The sequence below is a fragment of the Lissotriton vulgaris genome, chromosome 6 (genome assembly GCF_964263255.1).
Source record: "Lissotriton vulgaris chromosome 6, aLisVul1.2, whole genome shotgun sequence".
Taxonomy (NCBI): Eukaryota; Metazoa; Chordata; class Amphibia; order Caudata; family Salamandridae; genus Lissotriton; species Lissotriton vulgaris.
Genome location: NC_141694.1, coordinates 1,251,230,859 through 1,251,249,133, shown reverse-complemented (window position 1 = coordinate 1,251,249,133; position 18,275 = coordinate 1,251,230,859). Strand labels below are relative to the sequence as shown.

Sequence of the window (18,275 nt, the reverse complement as noted above, 5' to 3'; positions counted from 1 at the left end):
GCTTGCTTCCCTGCCCCCTGGCTGTGCTTGCTTCCCTGCCCCCTGGCTGTGCTTGCTTCCCTGCCCCCTCGCTGTGCTTGCTTCCCTGCCCCCTGGCTGTGCTTGCTTCCCTGCCCCCTGGCTGTGCTTGCTTCCCTGCCCCCTGGCTGTGCTTGCTTCCCTGCCCCCTGGCTGTGCTTGCTTCCCTACCCCCTGGCTGTGCTTGCTTCCCTGCCCCCTGGCTGTGCTTGCTTCCCTGCCCCCTGGCTGTGCTTGCTTCCCTGCCCCCTGGCTGTGCTTGCTTCCCTGCCCCCTGGCTGTGCTTGCTTCCCTGCCCCCTGGCTGTGCTTGCTTCCCTGCCCCCTGGCTGTGCTTGCTTCCCTGCCCCCTGGCTGTGCTTGCTTCCCTGCCCCCTGGCTGTGCTTGCTTCCCTGCCCCCTGGCTGTGCTTGCTTCCCTGCCCCTGGCTGTGCTTGCTCCCCTGCCCCCTGGCTGTGCTTGCTCCCCTGCCTCCTGGCTGTGCTTGCTCCCCTGCCTCCTGGCTGTGCTTGCTCCCGTGCCTCCTGGCTGTGCTTGCTCCCCTGCCTCCTGGCTGTGCTTGCTCCCCTACCCCCTGGCTGTGCTTGCTCCCCTACCCCCTGGCTGTGCTTGCTCCCCTGCCCCCTGGCTCTGCTTGCTCCCCTGCCCCCTGGCTCTGCTTGCTTCCCTGGCTGTGCTTGCTTCCCTGCCCCCTCGCTGTGCTTGCTCTCCTGTGTGTATATGTGGCTCTGTGTGTGTGTGTGGCTCTGTGTGTGTGTGTGTGTGGCTCTGTGGGGGTGTGTGTGGGGGGCTCTGTGGGTGTGTGTGTGGGGGGCTCTGTGGGTGTGTGTGTGTGGGGCTCTGTGGGTGTGTGTGTGTGGGGCTCTGTGGGTGTGTGTGTGGGGGCTCTGTGGGTGTGTGTGTGGGGGCTCTGTGTGTGTGTGTGGGGCTCTGTGGGTGTATCAGTGGGGGGCTCTGTGGGTTTGTGTGGGGCTCTGTGGGTGGCTCTGTATGTGTGTGTGGGTGGCTTTGTGTGTGTGTGGCTCTGTGTGGGTGTAAATGCAATAGGTCATGCATTTGCGAGCGATTAACCTATTGGCATTGTAAATGACAATGACATTTATTTAACGATTAAGCTATTGGCAATGTTAATGACAATGCCATTTATTTAAGATTAAAAAAAAAAATGTCATGAGCAATGGCAATAGCTCTACCTTTAATAATGCGGAGACCATTGCATTGTAAATGCTTGTTGTTCTTTATCATATACAGAGCACCATCAAATCCCTGAGTTGAAAATGTGTGCTTTACAAAAACATTTAGTTTGATTTAATAACCTATAATGTTGCTCTGTCTATAAGGAGAATTTAGGTCACATATAGGGTACACATGACAACTAAATTGCCACTTAATTCGCTGAGAACATTATCGTCTGGTTGAAATCCCCCATGTGCTGAGGTGATTGAAATTTTGTTCCCAACATTTTAAGCAGCCTACTTAAAAAAGTAGCGTTGTAGGGCACTTCTGAATTTTCAAAACTTCTAGGTCACGAAGAAGGACTTGGGCACTGCAGCCACCTAATGTGGTAAAACGCTACTCAGGGGTCCGAGTATTGAAAATGTGTGATATTATGCACTGAAGACTTGCTAAATATAATAAAAATGTGTTTACTTTGTGGAAACGAGAACCAGGGGCACGCAAAGGACTGTACCTTTTTTTAAAGTAATAAATTGCCTGGGCCTTTTCCCTCTGGCTTGTTCTTCCTTCTTTAACTGTGGCATGTAAGCCGGTTTAGCAGTACTTCTTGCAGATTATACAGATCCATGCTCAGCCTAATCTCAGGCCTCTGATCAGCTGCTGGTGCCAGTCTATCTGAAATGAGAAGGAGACCGTTTTTTTTAAGGTGGGAGACAGTGTATCCTGGATTACGGTGGCCCTCTTTCTGTATACACAAATCTGTTGGCAGCTGGCAGAGCTGGTAGGCCTATAGTCTCCCACTCCTCTGGCAGAGGAAATGGTGAATCTCATAGCTTGTTTTTGCCTGAGTTGGATTGAGTTATGGCGAAGCACCATGCAGTGGTTCTTCTCGTTCTTTTGCCAGAGGGGGCTCAAGGAGTATAAATACAATTAAAATCTTCATATTCCGGTTTCCTCAGAAAAAGCAAATAGTGCTGCTGGTGGGTGTTTACCATTTTTAATCGGTCGAAATGGAAAATTAAACTCTGTACAGATTTGTGTGGTATAATGCAGTTTTTTTAAAAATGCTTGAAAAACCATGCTTCTTTTAAATCCAAATGTGAGAATGTGCAGAAACTGTTGATCACTCCAGTGAAATCCATCTACATGAGCTCTTGCAGGTGGTTTGAACACTCATGTTGTAAAGCACATCAGGATTTGATTGGGTATTTGTTCAAAAACACCCTATGGTAAGGTCATATGTTGCCTCTCGCTCACCAACTTACAATCTGGTGATCAAAGATATGAAAAACCCTGCAACAAGAGGCATGGAATCAATTAGTACACACCAGTGGTCTTAAAAAGTGTGTCATTTTTTGGGAAGCTGTTATACTGCCCATTTTTCATCCTTTGAGAGCCTTACAATGTGCTTGCACATTATCCGTATTTGTAAAGCGCAAACTACTCACCCTTACGGGTCTCAAGGCCCTGGGGGCCGTCGTGGAAATTAAGTGAGCTATTGCCCAGAGTCACATGGTGCTGAGCTGAGCTGCCGCCAGAGATCGAACCTCCTTTAACCCTGTGCTCCGAAGTCAGCTGCCCTGGCCGCTGCACTACACCTCTCCACTCAACATTCGCCCTGGACAAGTGGGTAATCCATTTTGAAGGGAGACTCCTCCATGCTAACTAGTTACACGACCCCCAGCATTATATGGTTAAAGTAACTGAATATAATATTTTGGATATGTAACTGGAAAGTATGGCAGTATGTATTCATCAATGTTAAAAATGAATAAAAACATTAAGGAAACCAAAAACCAAATGTTTTTAGCCAGCCAACTGTGCACTTTGAGCTGTTGAAGAAGATACATAGGTTGTGTTGGATATCACGTGGGTGCTTTGTTTTGTTTTCCCCCTTGTCCCACACCTAAAATCAGTAAGTAGGGCGTAACTCTTTTGTATTTGGCGTTATATGATCTTACCACCACCGTGGTATTGAGCCCTCTCCCTCAAAAGGCCATGGGCGAGACAAACCTTCATGTAGTGTTAAAGGAGATCACAGATGCCATGCCTGCACCCTCCAAAAGCAAAGCCCTTGGCCCTGATGGTGTACCCTCCAACATGTTTAGATCAGATGTCAATGTGCAACGAGTTACGCATTCCCAAGTCATAGTGACAGTCCATAATTGTTCCTGTTTTAAAAAAAGTAAACAACAACAATTTCTATTGCTACAAGCATATCTCGCTAATTGATCCCATAGCTTTGTTATAGTGGCTAGTGATAAATTGTGGAGCATCATGATTTCTTTAGATGTTTGTCCTAATATTGTTTATTTCTTGTGTGACCTCCAGTCGAATCTCTGCTTCAGTAGGGTACGGCTCAGGAGGTTAATGCTCAGTCGTTTAAGTAAAATCGATGGGTTCTATGTATTTTTGATCCATTCCTTTTCACCTTCTATATAAATCAATTGGAAAGCACCCTAGCCTTGAGCAAAGAGAATATGCCATATGCTGGAAGGCGTCTATTTTCTGCGTTATTTTATGTGGCGAACCCTTTTCTTGACAGAATGGCGTTAGGCTTGCAGGACTTGTTAGATTTCTTCCTCACTTTTATGGATTCTTTAGTTCTCAGGAACAACTTAAAAAAAATCTCATGTAATAGTGATAGGGCCCAGAGCAATTAAATCCTGAGTGTTTAAAGTAAAGGACATACATTTAGTACAGTTTGGTCTCCTTTTTTCGCCTAGTACTGTTATTTGATTCCTTTAACTCTTGAACATAACTTTTGACATCCAGCACACTTCTCAAGTTCAAACTCTTCTATTTTCGACTTCGTCACTAGGCTAGGTCACAAGTCTTTAAAGGCTATGCTGAAGACTTATAAGTCGAAATGTATAACCATATCCTCTTATGGAAGTGAAAATTGGGGTCTGCTAATATATCATTTTTTAAACTGTTGAGAATTTGTTTCGAAGGAGATTATAATCTTTTCCTAATAGCTCTGTCTTGTTAATAGACAACGAAAAGGTTATTTCCCTACTTCATTGCCACTCACTATTGTGCTGGATTTCGGTCAATATTAAGCCAGAAACTGAGTTAATTCACTTTCTAATTAAGTATTATTTAGCCTAACACCCGCAAACAGACTCGTATTATTATTATTATTATTATTATTATTATTATTATTGCATTTATTGAGCGCACAGCTACCCGGAGGTTTCCCGGCGCTTGCCTTGGGAACCCGTCCTGGCTTTTCCCTGTGAGATAGCCCCTACAGGGCATCTCCAAGGTGAAAGCCAGGCATCCCGCCGCAGGGGGCCGTTGTGGAGATTAAGCAAGCTTAATGCCCAGAGTTGCAGAGTGAGAACCCATGATTAGGGCAGGCACCGAAGCGAGAATTATCGAGTCCGTGGACATTTGAGCCCAAGACCCTGCCGCGTCGGGAATTGAACCCTGGTCCCGGGTCTGACCTCAGCTTCCGAGTCTGCCTGACCTACACCGTGAGCCACACTTCTCCACTCGTATGTTCATCGTTTATTAGGAATTATTTTACGGAACAGGAGCGCCCAGATATACATTTATTTTTTTCCAAATTTGTCTTTTTATTAAGCATCAAACCATTCCACATACAAAAAGACAGCCCCTGCAAGGGTACAATGGGGCGTGCAGTTCCCAAGGTTGCACCACTAATAGCTACGATGGGTTCAGCTTCACATAGTCGCCATGTTTGCAACTGCCCTGTAAAAAATGTATGATGCCAGTTTCAAGAACATATAACACCCCTCTCCCAAAATAAACAGAATCCCCCCCCCCACCCCATCCGGTGGTGACTAAATGATAATGAAAACAGAACGAAAATAATACAGCTGAGGCAGAATAACATAATGGCACATTAACTAGTAGTGAGATTCAGGTCGAACCGTAGTATCGCTAGGGAGCCCCCTGAGGCCATCGGATCAAGTAAGGAGAGCCTATAGTTGGAAGAGGTGCATGGCCCGCACCGTCGGTGGACCGCTGTGGGTAGAAAAGGTCACCAGAGGGTCCCAGCGAAGCACAAAGTCTTCATAGTCATTCTGGAAAATGTCCGCCAGGCGCTCCATGGATAGGATCCTCCATAATCGGGCATGCCACAACGAAATTGCCGGGGCCTCTGTCTTCTTCCACGCAGCCGCCAGAGTGAGTTTGGCTGCCCCCAGACACGTCCACATAATCGCTTTGTCAGCCTTAGTTTGCATATTCAGGAGGGGATCTCGAAGGCCAAGGAGAGCAAAGTCAATGAAAGTCGGAATCGGTTAGCCCAATATATCTTTGATATGAGATAGAATCTCGTCCCAGAAAGGCCAAATCTTAAGGCAGTCCCATCATATATGCCTAAAGTCCCCCCAGAGCCCACATCCCCGCCAACGAAGATCTGAGGTGTCAGGATAGATGCGTCGAAGCTTAGTAGGGTATCGATACCAATCATATAGGGGTTTATAGTGGGATTCTCGAAGAGCCAGCGATCTATTATGCTTGGAGAGATCCCTCCAAATATGGGACCATTCCCCCTCTGTAATAGCCCTCCCAAAACTTGCTCCCAAAAGGTCATATAACGTGCCCGTGGGGGGTAAGCCGTGCAGAGCAACATACCATAGATAGCAGAAATGGCACCCTTCATAGAGCCCGCCCTGAGGACCACAAACTTCTCCATTTCCGTAAGCTCCCTGTTAGCCGCTTCTCGGATGGAAAGTGTCAAGACCCAGTGTTTGAGCTGAAAGTAGTGGTATTGTTCACTCTGCGGTAGCGCGAATTCCTTCCTACATTCGGCAAATGTCAAAACCTCCCCATATCAGAACAGATCAGCTATTTTGAGGCAATCCCCCCTCTTCCAGCAATCGAAGGGCCCCTCATGTAACGCCGGGGGGAAATCTGGATTAAAATGAATGGGTGTGTATGGGGAAGGGAAAGTAGTCCAACCTGCCCTCTTAGTAACCTTATCCCAAGTGGACAGACTCGTACGAGTGGGAGTGCTGAGATAGGCATTCGGAGGGCGATCCTTTTTGGCTTTCCACAATGCATCCCATATATACCGCCCCACCACGGCGCGGTCCATGTGAAGCCAATGCTTATCGGATTCCCTGGCTGACCACTCAGTTGCTACCCGCAACTGGGCCGCCTGATAATATAAGGCGAAGTCAGGTAGGGCTAAACCACCTTGAACCCGTGGACGTCGGAGTACATGATCAGGTAGGCGCGCCCTCCCCCCTTGCCAAATGAATTTGGTGACCAGGGAGTGGAGGGTCGGCTTCAGAGTACCCTCCAAATCGATAGGGAGCGCCTGAAATAAGTATAAAATGTAGGTAATACCGTCTTTTTTTTGCATTGATTCACCCCAACCAGGAAATGTAGAGAGGCGACCACCGTTTACAGTCTTGCTGGAGTTGGGACAGTAGAGATGGGTAATTCATTTTATATAGATCTCCCAATTTAGCCGTGAGGCGCACTCCCAGATAGAGTAAAAGAGTGCTTAGCCCGTGGGAAAGGCGTCAGAGGTTTCAGGCGAAGTCCCTCAGCAGGGGAGAGGTTAAGGTTAAGTATGAAGGATTTTGTGTAATTGATCTTGAAGCCAGCTACTTGCTCAAAGCTTTGTAGTTCTCTTTGCACCGCCTGCAGTGATTGGGCTCGATACTGAGGGCAAACAAAAGGGGTGAGTGGGGGCACCCCTGACGGGTGCCTCTGCTCAGAGCAAAGGGGGAGGAGGAACAGCTGTTAACTGTCATGCAGGAGGTGGGAAGATGTTAATTGGCCTGCACCATGTTAATAAAAGTGTCCCGAAACCCGAATTTCCACATGGTTAAAAAAGGAAGGCCCAGTCCCCCCAATCGAAGGCCTTTTCCGTGTCGAGGCCCACTAACACTGCGGGGATCCGAAACCTCATAGCCTTCTCGATCAGGTGGACTGTAAGCCTGATGTTATCATGTGTTTGTCTGCCTTTTATAAAGCCAGATTGCTTGGAATGGATTAGCGTCGGTATCAAAAATTCTAAGCGCGTAGCTAAAATCGCGGAATAAAGCTTAGCGTTCAGATTGAGAAGTGCGATGGGTCTATAGGAGCCGCAGAGTTGCGGATCCTTACCAGGCTTGGGGATCACCGTAATCACAGCTTCCGCCATCGATCTAGACACCTGCTCAACTGAGGCAATGGCCTGAAATAGATCCGTAAGGTGGGGAATGAACTCTGTCGAAAAACAACTGTAAAAATGAGCCGTAAGGCCATCAGGACCCGGGGCTTTATGCAGTTTGAGTCTCGAGATAGCCACCCCAACCTCCTCCTGTGTGATGGGGGAATCCAACTCTGCAGTCGACGCCCTCGATATCTGCTGAAGAGCAAGGTTATCTAAAAATCGTTGTTGCCGCGCCATGTCCGAAGTGCTGCCCTGATAAAGCTCGCTATAGAACTCCCCGAATATGTTTGCTTTAGTGATGTCGGAATGTGTGAGGTGTCCCTGACGGTCCAAAATCCCCCCAATGAAGTCCCTTTCCCTTTGTACCCGAAGCTGGTGTGCTAAGTGCGAGCCCACCTTATTGCCCTGTGTGAAAGATGACTGACGAATTTTTAGCAGGGTGAACTCCGCTCGATTAGAGTATATAGATCTCAATTTGCCCCTGAGAGCAGTAAGTTGCCTCTGGAGGACACGGGATGGGTTGGCTTTATGCGCTTGCTCCGCGACATCTAATTCCTTCTCTCTTTCCCTCGTCCTCTGTTTGTTTAAGTTCGAATTAGGTTGGGTACACTTCCCTCGAATCACGGCTTTAGAGGCATACCGGGTGTTCTGGGGGGTTGTGTTCTGCGGGTCATTGTGTATAAAAAAGTCGGCAATGGGCGCTCTTAGATCCTCTCAGGCCTCCGGATCTCTCGTCAGAGCTAGCGAGAAATACCACTGAGGTGTTTTTTGAGAGGTCCCAGTCCAGAGGAGGCCCAGAGTAATCAAGCTATGGTCAGACACTGATATCTGGAAAATCTGAGCAGCCTGGAGAGCCCCCAACAAGGATTGACTGACAAAGATATAATCAATTCTGGCATACGTCCTATAGACATGGGAAAAATGTGTATAGTCTTTGCTAGTGGGATGCAGGGTACGCCAGGCATCAAGTAACCCCAACTCAGTGATTTTCTGTCATGCTCTATCTACTTGAGAAAGTACTAGTGGCAGCCCTGCTGGAGCTATAGCTATCCAGATACCCCTGCCATGTGAGATTAAAATCCCCCAAGAGCACAATAGGACCTTCGGCAAAACCCCCTATTTGGTCAAGTGCATGTGAAAGGAAGTCCGATTGCTTGGAATTTGGCGCGTATAATGAGACAAAAGTGCAAAGCTTGCCCCTCAAGCGGCCCTTGACTAACAACAATCTAACAACAATCTCCCCTCCCTATCAGATTTGAGAGACTTGAGTTGGAAGTTTGCTGAGACATGGAAAAGCAGAGCCGCCCCATTGTGTTTTGTGGCGGCAGATGAGGTGAAAATCATCAGGTAGCTCCTGGGACGCAACCTAGAAACCTCAGCCCTCTTAAGAGGAGTCTCTTGCAACGCTACCACTTCAAATTTGTGAATATTCAAATACTTCCACATTTTTTGGCGTTTCTGTGGGGAGTTCAATTCCTTAACATTCCAAGAAGCAATGTTAACCATCAAAAAAGAGTACCCCTCTCCCCGAACTGCTGCAGAGACCCCCACCGAACAAACCCCTTTGCACTGCGTACATGGCCAAGTCCATCACCCCAGCCCTCCGCCACCCCACGCACCACTAGAAGCTAGTAAGTCTGCCTCACAAAAAGCAAGATGAAAAAATCCACCCCAACAGTCCCCACCGAATTCCTTCCCCCTCAACCCAACCCTTCCCCCCCCAAAAAAAACTCACAGCCGTTGGACCCGAAGGCCCCCGGCCTAGACCCCCCCCCTCAAACTCAAAGGGAGGAATAATGGGTGCCACGGACCAGGCCCGCACCCCCGATCGAAATGCTAATAAAATTAGGGAACGGTAGAATGGCAATCAGTCAATAAAATAAAAAACCAAGTGTCCTCAGGATGTCAGGACAGCGAGCATCAGCTCTCCAGTGGTCTCGCCCGTCGCCGGGCCCAGGCATGGCCCCGCCATCATCCATTGTGCCGTGAAAAAACCTCAGAGCCGCAAGTTGAGCAGACTGGAGAATAGAAGTCCCCCCCGAGGAAGAGAGGAGACCAGGCGGCCCCAAGGACAAGTGTCAGAAACCGGGAGACCTCCTGAGACTTCAGTGAGAACGACTCAGCGGGAGCTCCAGTGGCCAAGACAGTCCCAGAGACAGAAAGAAAAACGCCAAAGTCATGATGAGCAAGACCAGCATCTCCTGACATTTCCGGGACCCCTCCGGATGACCCAACCAGCCAAGAAGCCGTCGACAACAGAGACCGATTGGAAAACTCATCGAACACACAGCAGACCTCTCTGGGACCAGGAGCAGATTGAGAAACTTCAACGGTTTCTTGTGACAGTGTGCCAAGGGCTGGAGCCATCCCGCGATGATACCGCTGCCGCCTTAGATCCCTTGTCGAAGGACTCCTCAGGAAGCGGAAGACCCAGAGCCCGCAGCCCCTCTACTAGATCGGAGATGTGGTGGGTTTCGTTGCGGTGTTCAAAGATGAGACCAAAGGGGAAGGACCACCTGTAGCGGATCTTATCCTCTTGCAGTTTCGTGGTAATAGGACGCAACGCCTGCCGGCGGGCCAAGGTCGCAGATGCCAGGTCCTGATAGAGATAACACCCATGGCCCTGGAAGGGCACATCCTTCAGTTTCCTGGTGGCCGAGAGGATAGCTTCCTTCACCTTGAAGGAATGTAGCTTGACCATGACATCTCAAGGGCGCTTGCGACTCCCCGCCTGAAGTGCACCCACGCGATGAACTGTCTATTTTGATTTTGTTTGAGCTTCTGAGGAGCGAGGATTCAGCGAATAGACCAGATACAAAGGTCCCTCCGCCCCCTCCTCCAGATTCCGGATCCGTATATTTTCCCCCCGGGTCCTGTTCTCCAAGTCCTCTGCCTTGAGTAAAGCTTGCTGGAGCTGAGCATCAAGGATCTGTTGTTGATCCTGCATTGTGGCCTGGGTCGCCGCCGCCATACTCTGTATTTGCCCCTCCACTTCGAGGATTCGGGATCCCACTGCATCCCCATCCTGCCGCAGACTAGTGAGCTTTTCCGTGAGATCGGCCTTCAATTGGTCCACAGAGGTTCGCAAGTCCTGCTTGAATTCTCGACAGAGCTCCACTTTAAAGTCTCGGAGGGTAGCCACCAGGTCTTCATCTTTGTTGGAGTGCTTCTTAGGAGGCATAGGGTCCCCTCTTCCGACCTGCGCGGCGCCCGGTGGGTGTCCAATCCTATCAAAGTACCAGACGTTTCTCAGCCCGTCCCGCGTGCGGTGCTCTCAATGGCCCAGGAATGGCATGCCTCCCCGAATGCCCCCAAAGCAAGTACCATGCGGGGGACTCCCATGAAGAAGACGAGCCTCACTGGAATCTCCTCTGAAGCCTGGGATCAACTGCAGACCAATATGCAAAATCCTGGCAATGCTCGCTAACTTGGCTCTTCACCACGCTTTTGCAGGTGCAGCTTCATTTATGCTATGCTCCCCATACTGCCGCACCACCATCGGGACCACAATAGTTGCCATCTTGAAGTCCGGCATGGGGGCGAGACATCCCTAGCGCGCGGGGAGAGGCACCACTCTGCGTCGCCCGTGAAAGAAGAGGGGAGCGCTGGCCCACAACCGCAACAGCCCGAGGGCCCATTAAACACCCCCCGCTGCTGTCTCGCCCCGCCAGAGCTGCTGTATCACGTCACGGCATACACGTCACCATTACCGGATCGGGACCCACCAACAGCGCTTTTCTCTGTCGGCGGTGCCCAACCATGCAGCAGCTGCCCTCTCCTCAGCGTCTCAGCGAGGGGCCCTCCTCGATGTCAGCCCGGGGCCCCTTGACTCGATCTGGCGCTTCGATCCTCGGTCGGCACTCCCGGCACAGGTAGCCACAAAATGGCACCCGCGATCTCCTCCGGCTCGCCTCACAATCACCCGGTACACCGGTCTCCCGGCTCCACCAACATCGCCCGCCGGTCAGACAGCATCCAGGAGGCAACGGACAACAAGGAGACCAGAAACGACGTCCGTAGACATCAGGTGAGGCCATCAAACGATCGGACGGATGCGCAGCTGAGCAGGTTCCCTACCGTTCCGCCATCTTACTTGGCCACGCCCCCTGCCAGATATTTTTTGACCGTCCTGAAAATAAAAAGCTAGTTTTGTTTGGATTAAACATACATTAATGCACTTCTCACGGATCAGCAGAGAGTCTCGAACTAGCCAAATCGTCTGTCCGATTAATATTTAACTTTGAAAACTTCGCCCTCTTTACTTCACATTAGTCACTTAATGAACCATTGGCTTCTGTCCTGAACTAAGTTCAGGCTTAAAATGTTTTTACCCTTATGTTCGGTACCCAGGGGATGACATAAGGACTTTTTCTCCAGTACTTTGTATCTGTGACTCCATTTTGAAACGGGCTACTCTCCATTTTATAATGTTTTGTTCATGTTATAGGCATTTGCTGTAAAAAAAAATTGGAGCAGGGAAACATTTAAATCAGGTAAAACCTGCAGTTACTCCCTGATCAGCGCACTTGTTTTTATATAGCCTGCTTTTTATCTGGTGCTGTTAAAATGAATAACTTGATGGAACCCACATAAATAATTTGTTCCTTTATGCAGTATTTTATCAGTCCATTATATTTTTTATCGTGTTTTTATGCCATTTACATTAGAGAAGTGAATTTCATTATTCTTTCCTTTCCAATTGACTTTTGTATCTTGATTTTAAGTATACTGTCATATTCAAGCTCTGATATGATTGATTGTTTTTATTAGGCCCAGGCAGAATTTTTAATTCCGCATGCGGATTTGGAGGAATTTGGTGACTCAGTGTTACTCTAGTAATGAGGAGTTCCGGACAAATTTCACCAATTGCCACATGGCAGAAATGTTTTCCCCGTTCGTGTGACGCAATGACAATGGGAAAAACGTGAGGCTCCAGCAAGCATGCTAGCCAGCGTGAGCGGGATTTGGCGTCCCCTAGCAGGATTTCCAGTTGCTAGGACGTTTTCTGGCATGATTTTCTAATGTGGGCGGTCACTAGCGTTCGCCGCCAAAAGGCTTCTTATCAAGTAGATTTTCTACTCAAAAAGCAGCAGAAGATACCAAGCATTTGCAATGCAATAGGTCTCGCAGTTGTTAGAGTTTGAGCCAGTGGCATTGTAACTGGCAATGCCTTTTATTTACGTTTTATAAACCAACACATAAATAAAAGGCATTGCCATTTATTTACTCTAACAACTGGCACACTATAGTCAGCTGGCACACTATGCCGAGCACAGATTCAGCATAGGGATTTTGCTGTTTCTGTGATTGAATACAGACATATAATCCAACAAGTAACATTACACCTACATCAAGCCTGGGCTATTGGCTTTGTCAAAGGCTGTTAGTTGCGTAAGATACAGAATCAAGAAATCAAGAGCTATGGCTTTGTTGTACATCATATTGAAAATGCTTCAGTTTTGAAACGATGAGACTGTGAAAGGAGTCTCTTCGAAGTTATCCCAAAGGAAGTGTAAGGTGGTACTGCTGCAGAGTTAAGATATATATTTTTTCAACCGAGTGTGAGCACAAAAATGGAGAGCCCGATAGGGACCCGTCTCAGCACCTGCATCGGCAGGACCCGGTCCGCTTAAATCGCTGCCGGTAAGCCCTACCACTTCGTGTACAGCCTTATTTATACACAAACGTGCGGTAAGCATCTAAACTGTAGTGCAGGCAGCGATGCCAGCTCTATTAATTATCCACTCTTCGGAAGGCAGGGGTGTAGGTTTCTCACTCTGTAGATGTTGCAATCAACTGTGTTTTTGGTGATTGTACTTTCACCAACAGCTGATACAAAACCATGAAGTCAGAAAACAATTAGGCGGGTGGGTATAACTCCCTTGTTTTGAGTAGGTTGCTGGCGACATGATTTAACAATTAATAGTGTGCTTAGAAGTGGACCAGCCCCCGCAGTCAGCACTGCACATACAAAATGCTGCATATTACTGGATGGTTCACGACACACACCTTTGCAGTCCACACAGAGAGATGTCCAAGAAAACAGATCTTAATCTGAATTTCAACGCTAGCTTACCCACTTAGCCAACATGTGTGACCCTGAGCACACACCTGTATGACTCATAAAGGACGAACGCTCAAGTAGTCCATAGATGCGCTTTACTTAAATAAACCATTCATCCATACTGGACTCGTATTTCACCAGGCAGCAGAAAAGTAAGCCATGCGCAAATAAGCGCTTGGATGAGGTTTATGTAAATACGACGCATCTTCTCACGGGACAAACTCCAAGTATAACACAGTGTAGGAGCGATGTTACCCCGAACACCTCTGCAAACCATAACACAAATTGTGTGGTTAGGGCGGAAAATACATGATAGATTGAAACACACACCACATATCCCTGCCCTCGTTAGTCTAAAACATGAAGCGAGCGGCCTCGGACCCCGCTTTTAAGCACCTCTTTCCACGATCAGAAATAACAAGCTTCTGTGTGACGATACAGCTGTTCCTGTGAGTGCTAAATGAAAAGTGCTTTTGTGTAAGTGGTAAAAACTTACGGACAGCGGATTGCGGGCCGGGGGAGAAGAAGTGCAACAAGGCGGTGGAGCACAGGAAGTCCAGCGAGGGCTGGCAGTCCAGGAGCAGCAGCCGCCGGCTGGCCCCGCGCGCAGCAGCCGCCGGAGGCGGTCAGCGTCCACTGACGTCACCATCATCGTGGGCCTGTGGCGCACGGCGGAGACGTCGCCGTAAACGTGCACATCGCCAGCTCCGACACTAACGCGCGCGATCCAATCCAATGCGCGTGTGGCCAGCTCTTGTCTCTCCCTCTCCCATTGACGATACTGGGCGCGTGGCCAGCTCCTGTCTCCCCTTGTTGTCGGCTAAGCCGACAGCTATAGTGCTCTCAGCGAGAGTGCGCTTTTCGCAGCGAGCCCTAATGAAAAATAGCGTGGTGCCAGTTGCACTGATTTTTCAGGGAAGAACGCCCTACTGGTGCAAAAATTGGAGCGCGAGCAATGTGAAGTGCATTTTCCGCCCTTTGGCAGATTTCCGCAGAATCTTGTGGAGTTTTTATGTTACTCCGCGGAATTCCACAGAGTGAAATTCCGCAAGTGTCTCTCAGCCTTCGTTTTATGCTGTATGCCTTTTGTATATATTATTGGTTCTTATAGATGTATTGTATTTTATGGTTCTATAAAATAAACTGAGTAAAGAATGCATGAATGAATTAAATGCTTTTTACCAAGAAGGAAATTTAACCAGTTTGTCCCTCAAATAGCAAGTTGAGTCTTAACTATGCAAATGGTCATATTTGAGATAGGCTTTTAACTGGTGACTTTTGGATTTCCACTGCTGCGCAGCATTTCTGCTGTTAAATTAAAATAAACCACCATCTCTAAGGAGCACCTATAGAGATTTAAGAAACTAGCTGTAAATGTACCCGCTCCTTTACTACCTTGTGGCAGGGTCACATTGAATGTAATATAAGACTTTCTGAATTTATCCGAACAGACTTTATATTAGCATGTGACCTTGGATTGGATGTGGAAAAAGTACATAACTGATAATGTTAAAATTGCTCAATCTGTGTTTAATGTTACCGAACACGAATCGAGACACAAAACGTTCAGTGCATGCAATAGAAATACAATTGCAGCAGCCAGTGAGAAAGTGCTGTAATTCATCAGAAGTTGCAGCAGATTATGTATGGGATGGTTGCTGTTAAATTTGGTGTTTATTTAATTTCACCTTAGAATGTAAGCATTATTAGTTTGCCATTTCAAGTCAATTTACACAGTTGTAGTGGAGAAGGAATGTCACATGAGCATTTTCAATTGAGGAAAGGGGATTCCAATATGTATTTCAAAATGGAAATAAACAATACATTTTTTAAATTACAAATTACAAATAACACTCTTATTAACTGCAACACAATAAACATTTAGATTAAGCTCATCTGTCTAACACAGTTGGGTCTCTAGTATCATCATTTTCCAATACTTTGTTGAAAGGGATTTTCACCTGATAATTGATTCCAAACAAATTTTTATCTTTCAGCTTTCACTAAAGGCAACGTCAACTGATGTCACTAAAGAAAAAAAGCCTTTGTCACTCAGTAGCAGAGATTCTTCCGCCTCATTAAACCAGTATACTGGTGAAGACCAGGGCAGTGGATCTTCTACTGAAATGCAGGCTTCAACCTTCATTTCAACTCGACAGCTGGTGCTCATTGTTGCAGATGTTGACAAACTTCGGGATCAGGTCAGTTTGATACGTGAATGTGATTCATAAAGTGTTATGGTCAAGGCCATAACATTCTACTATTAACTTTCTTGTTACTAGAGTTCACAAATCAAAAAACCCATGAAGCATCTCGATGAACCCAGGCAGAAAATTGTGGCTAATCTGGTGAAAATATAGGTGTCAAAGAAGCTTATTTAAAGTAAAGATTTTACTTCGGTCTTTAAAGCCGAACCAAAGCTCAAGCATAGGTGAAACTAATGGCACCAGGTCTAGTGGCACGTCAGTGTGCCTATTACATCCAAGAGGGGCAACACTTGCTGAAGACTATCTACTTCTCTCTCGCTCCTGTGCTTCTTTCCTGCCAGCACAAGGGGAATTGCATGCAGAGCTATCTGTAATTAACTTAAATGTGAGAGGTTGGGAGGCTTGTGCTCCCATTAAATTATTTGATGGGCAGGGGGCAGAGAGCCACTTAATGCATAATTCCTTGATACAGAGTTGAATATATTGAACTAGACTCATTCTTGTGCTCACTTCAGGAAGGCAAAGAATTATATAGATCAGGTACAACAACTGCTGGAGTTTGAGGACTGGTGAAACAAAAATGTGTGTAGGAGGAGAGAGAGTGTGAAAGCTAATGTCAATATGTTTCCATTGGGGAGACAAACTGTGTGTGTGTTCTTCTGATGATTTACAGCCAATTGCTATTTTGGGGGAAAGGAATGCAGAAGAGGCCAGTGTTTTTTGGAGAGATGCAGAGGAGCCATATTTTGTATTTCAAGGCTAAATATAGCCACATATTACTTGTGTATTGAAGATTTCAAAAGGGCTGCATTTTCTGAAGCAAGATGCACAATTTGCTCTTTATCTGGTTATTATGGCTAGATGGCTGTGTTTCTCTGTTTGTGAGCGGAGGAATAAAGCTGTACAACAATGTTTGTGTGCATGTATTTGTGTATATGCTCATGTACATGAAAGCATGTTCGTGTTTGTTTATGAGGGAACAGGCAACTGGAAAGTGTGTGTGTGTCTGTGTGTCTTTGCATGTTAAGAGGAAAGAATCAGGAATGTAGATAAGGAATGCCAGGTACTGTGAGGTTGAGGGTTGGACAGACAGTTCTCTTTGAAGCAGGGGAGGGGTAGAGGCAGAAACTGGAGCTATTGGCAGTGTTGCATGTACAAGTTGGGGATGGCACAAATACTGTATGTGTGGAGTGAGATACTTTGAGAGCCAAATAGTTTGTGCATAACAATGACCAACAGACCTAGCTACACCTCATTCCACATCATGTTCAGTTTGTGTGAGGGAAAGTACAGGGCCCTCAAGTTATTTTAATTGTGGCTGCTTCTGGTCAACTATCAATGTCAGTTGCTCCATTCCCTAGGAGTTCCCAGAGCTTATGCCACCAATTCAGCCGCGTTGGTGTCTTATCCGTGCTCCATTTGGACAGAATGACTTGCTTGGCTGCACAAAGGGTAAGAGTAGTACCTCTACCCCTTGCTGAGCGCAGAGGATACGTCAGGGCATTGGGAAAGCCTAACAGAATGTAACTCTGGAATCAAGGCAGATCTGTTTCATACATCTCATTAATGTCTGCCAGGATCTTTGTCCAGTATTTTTGTAATTTAGATCAATGCCAGAGAATGTGTGTCAGAGTACTTGGGTGTTCGCACTGCCTCCATCATCCATCATCCATCATTCCTGCATTGCTTCCATTTAGCTGTCTTGGTTGGGGTGTAATACCAATATTGCATAATTTTCAGGAAGGTCTCCTTTCTAGAGGAGCTATAGGCTGACGTGCGTGTGCTGTGCACAGTGTTGGACCACTCCCTAGGAATAAAGGGGCGTTCCTGCTCCAGTTCCCACCGCTGTTGTGCTAGGGATTTAATGCTGGCCTTTACGACTTTTAGGAAGGTATAAATATCAGATAGCAGATCTTTGTATGTCGGATGAGGAGCCATACCTCATAGAGCGTAGGGGTCTGGCTGGCATGTGGATGCATATGTGGTTAGGTAACCCAATGCTGAATTGAGACATATTGCCAATGCTCACTTAAGCAAATGCCATTGTTGGATTCGACAGGTGAAAAGGCCATTATGGTCCAACAGGTCCCCCACCCTTTTTCTATTGGCCTCTTGCCATGGCAGGAATGCGGGCCCCTTGTAGAGCCGGTGGAAAGTCAGAATTTCTTAAGATAAGGTTCTGTGTTCATACTCAAGTGGATTGCTTCTGTGTCCACTGCACCCAATCCCAGGTTCCTACGGTCACCTTAACCACTGCAAGATATAAACCCCTGATGGCCGGTGTGGCTTCTCGAGCTAATGGGATTTTCCAAATGTGAATCACTGCTACTGCTTGGTCTATGAGGCACCAGTGCTTCTCAGTGTGAATCCTATTCCATTCTACCATGTGTCTAAGCTGTGCTGCCTGGTAATACCACAGCAAATGGGGAATGCCCAGACCACGTTCCACCACAGCCAGGTATACTTTTTTCTTTGCCACACTGGCCTTTTTACTATCCCATATGTAGTCCTCAATTAGATGTTGCTCTCACCAATGACATGGAGGGGTTGGGCCTGCATCAATCAATTGATCAATCGGGGGTTTCTAAAGCGCGCTACTCACCCATGAGGGGGCTGCAGCTCTGGATCAGTCGAAGAGGCAGGTCTTGAGGCATTTCTTGAAGGTGTGC

General features: G+C 47.3%; 1 protein-coding gene across 1 annotated transcript in view; it reads left to right on the top strand.

The window, feature by feature from the left end:
- Window positions 1–18,275, top strand: part of COG2 (component of oligomeric golgi complex 2) — a 338,118-nt gene that overhangs the window by 205,178 nt on the left and 114,665 nt on the right. The window contains exon 13 of the mRNA XM_086927350.1: window positions 15,397–15,600. Within this exon, the coding sequence (XP_086783476.1) occupies window positions 15,397–15,600 (204 nt within the window). The remainder of the gene's footprint in view (window positions 1–15,396; window positions 15,601–18,275) is intronic.